Below are 12740 nucleotides of genomic sequence, written 5' to 3' on the forward strand. Positions count from 1 at the left end.
CTGAATGCTGGGATTAAAGGTATGCACCACCACTGCCTGGCTTAAAGACTTTTCTAGTGAGTCAAACATGTTAGCCGAGACCTTTTATTAATGGTTATTCTGTATGGGAAGAAATCAAGTCCAAATAAAAATGCAGCTCAATAAAAAGTTAGTAAAGATAGGAGGTAAAGAACCTGACTAATTCTGTAACAAAACAAAATTACAATATTATAGCCATGAAGAGTATGCTAGCTGACACATATACAGTTGTGTGACTAGGAAACCACTATGTGATGTGAAGCTAAGGAAATAAAGTTTCTGGACTTAATTGACCCCAAGGAATTATGTAAATGGGGCTGTTAGAGACTCGTGGTTGTCTACCTGGAAATAAGAACAGGGAATTATTGGAAATACAATGAAATATCTCATTTGAACACTCAATGAGGCTCTATTCTATTGGATACCTAGAGTAATGAGTAGTTAGAGAAAATAAAGTCTCATAGATTTTAAAAGGTGCTCACTACGTTGTTTTGCTAGTCCTCTTACAATATTTTATCTTCCCGGTTAAACCAGCTAGCAAAAATCATTCACTACCAAAATGCTTGAACCTTAACACTGCAAACCAAAAGCTGGTTAATCAAGACACAGAGATGCACATCTGTGATCTCATAACTTAGGAGGTGAAGACAGGAGGATTGCTATGACTTGAAGGCCAAGCAAGGCTCTGTTTCAAAATATCAAGAAACTAAAACTTACAAAATCTAGATAAACTTCTCATGTCTCTTTATAATGGCTTTATCATTCATTCTTATTATCATGAAACTATTAATAGGGTTGAAAATTCCTTCTGGAAGTTTGATACAATGTTCAGGATTCAGGATATCAAGACTTACCAAGACTCAGATTATTTTATTTTCTCTCCACTTTTTCTTTCTACTTTGTTATTTTTATCTTATTTATTTATACTAGAAACAGTCATATGTTTCCAGGGCTGGCCTGATATTCCTTATATAGCTGAGAACCTTGAACTTTCTTCCTGCCTCTGTCTGGAGATACTGACATTATAGGCATGCATCACCATGCCAGGTTATGCAGTGCTAGGGGTTGAACCTGGGTCTCGCAATGACTGTGAGTCAAGGCATTCACAGTCAAGCCTAAGGACCTAAAATTGATTCTCAGAATCCACATGATAGAAAGATCAAATCCACCACCAAGTTGTTCTCTGATCACCACACCTGAACAGTGGCACAATATCCACTTTATATTAACTTTTTAAAACTATTTTTAAAATATGTGTACATATGAGAGAGAGAGAGAGAGAGAGAGAGAGAGAGAGAGAGAGAGAGAGAGAGAGAGAGAGAGAGAGAGAGAGAGAGAGAGAGAGAGTTTGTGTGCGCGCACCAGACTACATGTGCCCATGGAGTTCAGAAAAGGACATCGTTAGATCCTCTGGAACTAATGTTACAAGTGGTTGTTATGGGAACTAAATGCAGGTCCTCTACATGAGGTATACAGGCTGTTAATCACTGAGGAATCTATCTAGCCCATATTATATTAACTTTAATAATGTAACTAAAATAGCATTTTTTCCTTAGGAGAAATAATACAACAGATCTTTTCCACTAAAGCAATATTAAATACGATGGTGCTAAATAAACAGTTGTGCAACAGGTAAATGTACATGAGGTAGTTTTTTGGGTTTTGCTTTTTGCTTTTTTTACCTTTTCCATATACTGTGAACAATTTGATTCTTGTAATAAATTTGAAGCTTCTTGCTTGTAATATTCTCCTGTTTCAGTCAGAAAGGGAGACACAAAGATTCCCTGATAAAACTGAAAATCAATTAAAATTGTATTAGTAAAAACTGGAACAATTTCAGAAATTAAAGGTCTCATCATGTTTTGAAGTAGACTTTTTACCTTTAAGGGAAATTTTTTCTTATACTGTTCAACATGAACAAAGGAGTTAATAACCCCATGGATTACTTTCTGGTTTGGGTCTTCTCCACCACGATCACTGAAACAAAGTATAACACAAAAATGCTTGAAAACACAGACATCTGTGGACTTATACCCAAGTATGCCAAAAAAAGCTGCTAACTTAATGCCCTAATAAAAAATTACAAGGTCAAAACACAGGCATGAAGCTTGAAACAGTTTTGAATTATCATCATCATCATTATAGCTAATATACATTAGAAATCATCTCAATAAATGTGATTTGATAGAAAACGGTGTGCAATCAGACAGGAAGAACTAAATAACATTCAAACTGGGGGGTGAGGGAAGTAAAAGCATTGGTTTACAGATGACCTTGGGGGAACAGGACATATATCACAGTTTATACAACATCAAAAAAGTAACTGAATTCATTTGCAGAACAGAATGAACATACAGAAATCAGTAGTGCTGTTGTTGGCCAAAGCAAACTACCTGAATCAAAAATCAAGAAGGTAATCTCATTTTGTATTTGCTTTAAGAAATAATCAGAAAAACCTTAAGAATGAAAAACCGATGAAAGAAATTAAAGTGAACGCAAAATTAGTCAGAATTGACAGAAACACTAAATGCTAATAAAGAACAACATATCAGATCAGTCAATAAACTAAACATTAACTTGCTGAGATTAAAACCCCATACTCACTTTTTGATTTCTTTAAGCAGCATTCGGATGAGGATGTCCTGAAGGGGTTCAACCATTAACTTCCTCCACATATCCAATGCTAGCTGCCAGGAAAAACAGAAATCATCAAGGCTGAATTAGGTAGATTTTCCCTTAACATTCATTCTAGGATCTTGTAAAACAGAAATATCCATCAACACAAATATTATTGGTATTTTAAAATACAAGTGAAAACTGAAGGAAAAGTAACTTTTCATTTAAAGTAACCGCTATCACACCAGAATTATAAGATTAAAAACATTATTATTGTGTGTGTGCCTGCATGATTGCATAGCGTTGCTATTGTTATTGTTGTTGCTAGAGTGCCCACATGGAGGTCAGCACAAGTTTCTGGAGCTGATTCCCTCTTCCCACCACTAGATGGGCTCCAGGGATCAAACCAGCTTGCCAGCCTTACATGGTCAGGAGGCAAGAACTTTACCCACAGAGTCATCTCACCCCCTCTATGGCTTTAACAGTCACAGAAAATCTTACTAAAATAGCTGTTTTATAAAATCCTTTACTGATTGTTAAATATTTATGTATTAGACAAAGATGGGTTAACCCCTGTAACTCACATACAGGCAGAAGGGGAGAAACCATGCCACAGAGTTGTCCTCTGGCCAAGGGGCAGATACTCATGTACGTCATACACATATACACACAATAAATCAAATTTACATTTGAAAACAAATTTATGTTTGCATCACTTAAAGAATTTCTTACCTCTCCTATTTCCATAAGTGGTTCATTCATATCTACTCCGCCATAGCCGTATTGTAAATCGGCTTCTGTCAATTTATTTTTTTTAATATATTGGGTATTGAGATATCTGAAAATAAAGACAAGTACAACGGATGTAAACTCAAAATCAGTTAGGAAAATAATTTATGAATCTAGAATAGTAATTTGTAAGCTTAAAGACTAATTCAGTGATAACTCCAAAGGCCATTACATACAAGTTAGAAATAAATGAAGAAAAGAATATATTATTAACCTTGGACTTTCCTCAAGAATTACACCATAAACAGTTTACTTAGCATTTTCAGGCAGCAGGAATTAAGACAACAAAAAGAATTTTCCCTGTATGACTACCAACCCTGGGTTTAAGCCTCAGTACTGGAGAAAGTATGCTTTTGCCTCAGTTCTCACTGTAATGCTCATTTCTCTTTTCTTTTCATTCATTAATTTATTTACTTATTAGTTTTTTGAGACAGTGTTTCTCTGTGTACCCATGGCTATCCTGGAACAAGCTGTAGACCAGGCTGGACTTGAATTCAGAGATCTGCCTGCCTCTGCCTCCTTAGTGCTGGGATAGGTGTGCACCACCATCCAGTCCTTCAAGTTGTATTTCTAACAATGCCTTTCTGCTAAGGCAAGGATTTACATACAGGAATAAAAGATATCAAAAGGCTGGGCAGTAGTGGCGCACGCCTTTAATCCCAGCACTCCAGAGGTAGAGCCAGGCAGATCTCTGTGAGTTTGAGACCAGGACAGCCTTCAAAGCCAGAGAAACCTTGTCTTAGAAAACAAAACGAACAAACAACAACAAATATTTTTATATATATGATCAATCTACAGTCCACAATGTCCTGTGGTCGAGATTGTAATGCCTGGCCTCTCTCATTCAGGCCTTTCAGACCTGCCTTGATCTACTGAATTAACTTTACCTTCCCACATCAAACAAAATGATGTTTTACCAACTGCACAGTACTTGATACTACATACAATTCTTTTCTTTTGGTTTTTTGAGACAGGGTTTCTCTGTATTGTTTTGGGGGCTGTCCTGGAACTCACTCTGTAGACCAGGCTGGCCTTGAACTCACAGAGCTCTGTCTGCCTCTGCCTCCACCTCCTGAGTACTGGGATTAAAGGTATTTGCCACTAACACCTGGCTATCCTTTTCTTTTACTGACAAATGTTTTTGTATTCCCAGTTCTTCTCTGGAATATAAGGCTGGATAAATAAGGGTCTTTTCTTACATCAATCAAAAAATTGCAGCAGGCAAATAACAAGTTCTAAAAAAAGTCCTTTTTAATATATTTTAAATGAATGGTAATAATCTAAACTGCAGGGCTAGAAACAGTTAACATTAGAACACTAATTTAGACAAGCAGCCTAAGCCAGACTGTAAAAGTCATAAATACCAGAAATAAGCAATTAATTGGTAATGTCGGCTGAAGAGTACACATCTACAGCCAGGTGATGGTGGCACATGCTAATCTCAGCACTCAGGAGACAGAGGCAAATGGATCTCTGAGTTCAAGGCCAGCTTGGTCGACAGAGCAAGTTGCAGGACAGCAAGAGTTGTCACACAGAGAAACCCTGACTCAAAAAAGAAAGTAAGTTCATATTCACAACCATAGCACTTGGGAAGCTGGCAAAGGAGGATCACAAGTTCAAGGACAGGCTAAGCTAGCAAGAACCTGTTTTAAAACAAGTAACAATAATTTTAAAGTGGATTATTTAAATAATTTTACATAATTTTAAAGAAATTATGTAACTGGTAAGGCTAAAACAAGAGGGAAGCCTGTGTCCAAAGAATTCTAGATCAGGTTGGGGAACACACTGAGAACAAACAAAACTGCTTGGTAAAACTGGTACTTATCTCTTTATATTGATTTCATTATACATTTTCTTACAGACTATGACTAGAAACAAGGAATGGCCTAGATGACATGACCAGTATACTACCCAAGAAAAACTCTATGTGTTTCCATCTGATTAGTCTCAACAATGGCATCTGTGAAAAGATCTCATTACTAATTACCCTATCAGTAAAATTAAAAGAATGACCACCAGTTAACCAAAACAACAAAGGACAATTAATTGACTCCCATAGGCATCAGCTCTATGACTGTGCTATAGACAGCGGAAAGTCAGGGATTTTAGACAGCAATCAAGGATACTTTTAATAAGATTCATAACCCAGGTATGGTGGCATACACCTATAATCCTAGCGCTTGGGAAGTAATCAATTACAGACTGGTCTACAGAGGTCAGAGGTCAGCCTGGCCTCATAAGACCTTGTTTCAAAAATTAAAAACAAAATAGGCATGTAGAAAGACTACAGAATAATAAAATGAATGACCCCTGAAGTCTGACTGATAAGGAGTTTAAATTCTGCCTCAATTAGCAACTGGCTGATCTCATATGGTTTTACATGTGCAGGTGCTCATAACTAGTACTAGCATAAAAGTATGAATTTAAGTAGTACTAAATTATCAATCCACCTTGATGAATAGGACTGCAAAGCAACTTACATCAAAGGAAACTAACAAGGAGAAAAGCAGCCTTTACCAAACCACTTCAGCTAAGGAAACTTGCTATGGTATATTCCACACTAAAGGCCCACGTGCATAAACAATGACAAAAGCATGCACGCACACTCACTCTTCAAATCCCACAATACTACAATCTAGCTAGGGATTACCTTAATAAAATCTTGCGATGTCTAATGCACAGGAAGTGTTTCATGGAAATTAACACAATAAACCTGCACTCCAAGTAAACTGAGTTTTTAACTATATTTTGGCTCTTCTAAAAGCCACTATGCCATTGTGAAGCCCAGTTTCTATACTGGCAACTTAGATTAAGCTAACTATACTTCCGTTGAACCAACAAGCCAGGAGAACTGAGAGCTGCTTTGGCAATATGGTAGGTACTGTCACAGAGCAAGGTAGAATGGCAGACTATGCCTGTAGAACTACCTCAAGTGTTGAGCTTCTCCAAAGTGACATACTGAAACTTGGGTCCACTGAGGCCCAAGCCACAAAACACAGGGCAAAATTATCACTGCATTCGTCTCGGGCCATAATCATTGTAATAGTGGACTCTCGAGGTCCAAGAATAAGAGAAACATGTACTTTATGTCTATGTCAGTGTTTGGAATTGTTTACTATCTGTCAATAAATGTGGTAGCTGTTTTAGAATGGTAATGTATATCTGGTGCCATTACATATTGGAAGGGTGTGATCTGGTACAGCCTGCCTCTGCCTTCCAAGTGCTGGGATTAAAGGTGTGCACCACCACCACCCAGTTTGTCTGTTTGTTTGTTTGTTTATTTATAGGTCTTAAGGTTAAGAGATTGCCTGAATCTCAGTAGAGACTTTGAATTTTGGACTTTTAAACATTGAGACTGTGATAGACTATGGGGACTTGGGGCCAGGGAGTGGAATGATAGTTTGAATGTAATTTGCCCCATAATCTCATAGGGCACAGCATTATTGGGAGGTGTGGCCTTGTTGGAGTAGGTGAGGTCTTGTTGGAAGAAGTCTGTGTCACTGTGGAAGCAAGCTTTGAGGTCTCATAAATGCTCAAAATATTGTCTCAGACTACTTCCTGTTGCCCATAAGATGCAGAATTCTCAGCTCCTCCAGCTCCGTGTCTGCCTGCACTCCACCATACTCCCAGCCTATATGCTCCCTGCCATGATAATGAACTAAACCTCTAAAACATCCTTTATAAGAGCTGCTGTGGTCATAGTGTCTCTTCACAGCAAGAAAAACCCTAACTAAGACAATAAACAAATGTCTGCTTTATTCAACAATAGTCATGGACATATTCAAAGATGGACTACTTGTACAAGGATCCCTAAGACTACAGTGCTTAGTTACAGCACAGCCACATTAGCTTATGTATGCGCAAACTTTGCTGTTGAAACAATAACATTTCTTAGAATGTTTCTAAGCTCTGTCTTTATGCAACAGACAATTGTTCTTATTTCTACGGTCTAAGAGACTGAATCAAATAGGAGCAGCCCAGAGAACCATGGAAATACAAGACCTAAACTGGAGATGATGCAGAAAAGATGAAAATTTAGAAAGGGGAATATAAGAAGAATGTGCCAAAATTAGTCATCCAGAGTGCAGCCAGATGGAGCAGTGAGGGAAAGACAGGAAGAAAGGAGAGCAGGGGAGCACAACTATGGCTGAATCAATATGCCCCAGACCAAGTATTTTAACAGTGGCCTCATAAAGCCTGAAATGCATTTCAGTCTTATGGAATTATGGAAATGTATGTGGGACCGTGGCTTAGATTTACCCCACTAAGCTTCATCCAACCTGAGCTTTTGCACCCATCTCTGTGGGAACTGAACATGTGTTCCAGACAATTTGAAGAAACAGAGCTACATTTACTTCTTTTCTTTTGCACAGGGTTAACTGTCTGTGTACCTGCCTGTCTCTATTAGTAATCCATATTCCAAAGGGAAATACTGTAAATTACTCCTTCATAATTAAACCCATTAGTATAATTTGCACTAATTAAAAATAAATTACTGGTATAGAGAGAGAGCCCAGTGATTAAGAGCACTGGCTACTCTTCCAGTCCTAATACCCACAACCAAAGGGATCTGATGCCCTTCTGGCCCCAGGACACTAGGCATGTAAATGCTAGAGACATATGCAGGTAAAATATCCATATACACAGAAATAATCTTAAAAATAGCTATTAATGCAGGCAGTATTGCCTGCCAAGTGGTCAAGATTTTAAAGCACTCACCTATATAAGCAGTCCATGTAGTCGGCACCCTTGCTGTACTCTTCCCAATACCTATGATACATAACAAGCACTTGTTCTTCAGACTCCAGAACTCTCTAGACAGAAAAAATATTTTTGCTTTGAAAGTACTAATCATTTTCATTACAATGAAATTATAAAATATATGGAATCAAACTTCTAAAGATAGTATAAATCAAGCATTACCACCCACATTCATAAATTATATTTTAGTTATATTTAGTACAAATGAAACTGTGGGAAAATGTGAGCCTTAGAATAGAAAATGACTATCCAAAGATTTCTCCAAAATAAAAGGACAAATAATCATAGCTAGATTTTTCTTTTTGAGATAGAGAACATGGGATTAGACTGTAGCTCAGTGGCAGCATGCTCACTTAGCATGAGCAAAGCCCTGTGTTCAATTTGTAGCACCACATAAATAAAATAGAAAACCTTTTTTTTTAATGACAGCCTATAGACCATTTACAATACAAGGTGAAGTAGGAGCCACCGAAAACAATTCTATTATATTCATGGATTTCTGCATAGAAGTTATTTTAAAAATTGTTTTGAGACAGGACCTCTTACAGCTTAGGTTGTCCTGTAACTTGTAATGACACTCCCCTAAGCTGGGCTTACAGGTATACAACAGCACAACCAGTGTGTACTCTGCTGGCGATCAAACCTAGTTTTCATGTTAGATAAGCAGTCCACCAACTGAGTAAACCAGCCTTCAACTATTCTTTAAGATAATGTGACTTTGTAGGCTAAACTGGTCCAGAACACTTTGAAAGCCTAGGATCACCTTATACTCACAGCAACCCTTCTATCTCACCCTCCCCAGTGATGGGATTATAGGCTTGAGCCATAAGCAGCTTCAATTCTAATTCTCAAAGAATTTGTGCTGGGCATGGTGACATGCATCTTTAATCCAAATCTCTGTGATTTCTAGGCTAACCAGGGCTAGAGTGAGATCCTGTCTCTCAAAAGAAACAAAACAAACAAACAATAAAGCCCACATAACCTAAACAGTACACTCCTATCATCCCAGAGTTTGGGAGATAGGGCTGATCAGGAGTTCAAGATCAGTCAGCTTGGTCTACTTAGCATTTTGAGGCTATCTTGGATAACATGATACCTTGTCTCAAAAAACAAAACCAAATAGCCTAACTTAACAAATTCCAACATTAATAAATATCTTACACGATTATGACCAATGTATAGCCAAGTTCACTATAATAGTCAAACTTTGACCCAATATAACATATTAAGCATTGAAACAATTTTAAAGAACTTGATACCAAAACCACTGCCATGCTAATAAATGCATGCACTCAAACACTAAAGAGTACATGCAATGGACAATAAACATGCATTAAAAGCAGTATATTTCCTCCACATGTCTTAAGGAAAATATTAATTGTTCGGCTCTCTGGCTCAATAGGGTATCTATTCCTTCTCAAGGAAGAGGCTGTGTTGTTTGATCATTAAGTGAGATCTGATGGTTGCCCCCAGCTACTAGTCAAGGAAGAGGGCAAGATTCCAGCTTAGGCTGTAATTAATCTCCTCCAATTCCGATGGTCTTTAGAGACCATGCAGGGGACACAGAAGTTTGTTTAATGAGTGAGATTTGTGATGATGACTCCATTATATTATCAGGCAAAAACCCTGAAGAACCAAACTGACTTTCCCTGTGAACCAAATAACAATACTATTTAAGAAATTTAGGTCAGCCAGGCAGTGGTGGCATGCCTTTAAACCCAGCACTCAGAAAGCAGAGGCAGGTCTCTGTAAGTTTGAGGCCACCCTGGTCTTCAGAGTGAGTTCAAGGACAGTCAGAACTACACTGAGAAACCCTGTCTTGAAGAAACAAACAAATAATAGATAAATTTAAGTTTGGTCAATTTCATGTGTATTATTTTAAATCTGTATCATTTTTAAATAAAATTTAAAATTAAAAAAAAACAAGATCAAAAAACCCTAATTGGATGGATGTTTTTCTCTGAAAATCAGTGAGCTAGTCAAATAACTCTGCAGCTGTAAGCATATGTATCACAACTATATTATCCCTTACTTACCTTGTGCAAATGCTGAACGTGTTTTTCCAAAAAAGTCTTTGTTTCCGCATAAAGTCTTTCTCCAAGTGGTTCGGGATAGGCTACACATAAAGCATAGATATCTCTAGATAGATTATTAAGGATCCCATAGTCAAATCATGATACTTATGTTTGGCATCAAAAAAGGAAACATCAAGCTGGGTGTCACAGTTCCCTGTAACCCTGAACTCCTGCATCTCCTCTCCAGTGCTGAGAATACAGGTGCACACCATCAAGACCAAAATTGCAAAAACAAACTGAAAATACAGGGTGGAATCATGCATTTATACTTTAAATACAAAGACCAGAAAAACATGACAACATAGAAAGGGCTGGAAAGACATTTGCTGCTGCTGTCAGAGGACCTGAGTTCGGTTCCTAGCATCCACGATAGCTCACAACCGTCTATTAACTCCAGCGGCAGATATCCTTTTCCGGTCTCCCTGGGAATGAAGCATGCTATGTGCCATAAAAGCACAGGCAGTTAAATCACCTACACACACGTTACCTGCAGTATAATAAACCTTATAAACTAAATTACCTGGTTAAAAGAACACAGTACGGGGGGATAGAAGAGATGGCTCAGTTGTTTACCCTGCTCTATTTTTCTCAACAATAGCTATTAAATCTTCTTACTAGAAGCGCTGACACCAGATTTTTGTTGTTGCTAAAGCCAGGTACGGTGACTTGCATCTAAAATAATAGCACTTTTGAGACCCTGTGAGTTTAAAAGCATGAGATCCTACATTAAAGATTTTATGTTTATTGTCTATAGTTTGGTTTGTTGGCTACACTCCCAAAGACTACATACAGTAGTACCAGACACACTCACTCAGGATTTGTTAAATGGAAGGAAGGCTGTGAAAAACTGATTTCCATAAAATAAACATAAATATATCCCAAAACAGTTACACCTAAGATTCTAAACCTGTTTTCATTTAACAAGCTTTGATTTAAAAAAAAAAAAAAAGCTTTAATTTAGTGTTTCTTGTAGCTTCTACTAAAGGATACGAGAAGCGGTCGTTCCATGTTGCTCTCTCGACATACTCCAACATAACAACAGCCTTGATTGTAGTTAGAAGTTTGTTCCATGTCTCATCAAAATCCACTACTCTTGGTTTTAAAGACATTGTGCAAGCTTAGTGTTGAAACCTGTTAATTAAAAACAAAATCCACGTTAGCATGAATCCCAATAAGAGTGGTTATATTTTTAAAATACCACTTAATTTGGTCTGGGGAGGTGGTTCAGAGGTTACGGGCACATACTACTCTTGTGGAGGACCAGAGCTCAATTCCCAGCACCCACGACAGATAGCTCCCACTTCATGCAACTCCAGTTACAGGGGATCCTATGCCTCTGGCATCCACAGGCATCTGCACATGTGCACATATTCAAACACACATACACACAATTAAAAATAATAAAAATATTTAAAGCCCCATAGAATTGAACTGCATGCTATGTAAAAGAAGTAGAAACAAAATGAACTCAGAAACACAATAAACGTTAGCTACCATCGTTTCACAGTCAAATTGTTTGAGCAGTGTGTGGTTTGAAAGACTGATAAGCTTCATTTAATATGCTGTAGAAAAAATTAGGTAGGTAAACATGACTGACTCTCATCATAAAGAACAGGCAAAGACACTGAATAAAGACTTTGACATTAACTCAGTGTCCTTCATCTGGACAATGATTAGTACACAAGGGAATATAAAATATCAACAGTGAAAGGGTTTATCTTCTTACAACACATATTCTAGAAAAAGATCATTTACATTTATATAAACAAACAGGAGGCCCACGCCTTTAATACCAGCACTCAGGAGGCAGAGGCAGGCGGATTTCTGTGAGTTCGAGACCAGTCTGGTCTACTACCAGTGAGTTCCAGGACAGGCTCCAAAGCCACAGAGAAACCCTGTCTCGAAAAACCAAAACAACCAACCAAACAACCAACCAAACAACAAGGAGGAGCTGGAGAGATGGCTCAGCAGTTAAGAGCTCCGGCTCCTTTCACAGAGGACCCTGGTTCCCAGTACCCACATGGCTATTCACAACCATATGTAACTCCAATTCAAAGGGATGACATCCTTTTCTGGTATTCATGGGCAGCAAGAATGCATGTGGTTTGCATACATATATCCAGGCAAACATGCAATAAAAACTTTAAAGATTAAAAAAATAAGCAGGCCCAGCACTCGGGAGACAGAGGCAGGCAGATCTCTGTGAGTTAGAGGCCAGCTCTGGTCTACATAGCGAGTTCCAAGACAGCCTCCAAAGCAATACAGAGAAACCCTGTCTCAAAAAAAAAAAAAATAGCAGGAAGGAACTTTGAAGACTTTGGGACCCAGGAAGCAATGCTCACAGGTTGTCCTCTAACCTCCATATGTACACACACACACACACACACACACGCACGCACGCACGCACGCACGCACGCACGCACACAAAGCACAAGCATTCCTAGTTCTCAGCTTGACAGGACTTGACAGGACACAATGTGA

General features: G+C 38.1%; 1 protein-coding gene across 6 annotated transcripts in view; it reads right to left on the reverse strand.

Moving 5' to 3' along the window:
* Cul2 (cullin 2) overlaps nucleotides 1-12740 on the reverse strand; it is a 42457-nt gene that overhangs the window by 15932 nt on the left and 13785 nt on the right. For all 6 annotated transcript variants that reach the window (XM_013124557.3, XM_021235992.2, XM_005085174.4 and 3 more), the window contains 7 exons: nucleotides 11250-11390; nucleotides 10221-10323; nucleotides 8143-8237; nucleotides 3367-3472; nucleotides 2623-2705; nucleotides 1899-1995; nucleotides 1701-1811 (listed from right to left, as the gene is read on the reverse strand). In XM_013124557.3, coding sequence (XP_012980011.1) covers nucleotides 1701-1811; nucleotides 1899-1995; nucleotides 2623-2705; nucleotides 3367-3472; nucleotides 8143-8237; nucleotides 10221-10323; nucleotides 11250-11368 — 714 coding nt within the window. In that variant the 5' untranslated portion in view covers nucleotides 11369-11390. The remainder of the gene's footprint in view (nucleotides 1-1700; nucleotides 1812-1898; nucleotides 1996-2622; nucleotides 2706-3366; nucleotides 3473-8142; nucleotides 8238-10220; nucleotides 10324-11249; nucleotides 11391-12740) is intronic.

Source organism: Mesocricetus auratus, unplaced genomic scaffold, assembly GCF_017639785.1.
Source record: "Mesocricetus auratus isolate SY011 unplaced genomic scaffold, BCM_Maur_2.0 Super-Scaffold_100013, whole genome shotgun sequence".
Lineage (NCBI taxonomy): Eukaryota > Metazoa > Chordata > Mammalia > Rodentia > Cricetidae > Mesocricetus > Mesocricetus auratus.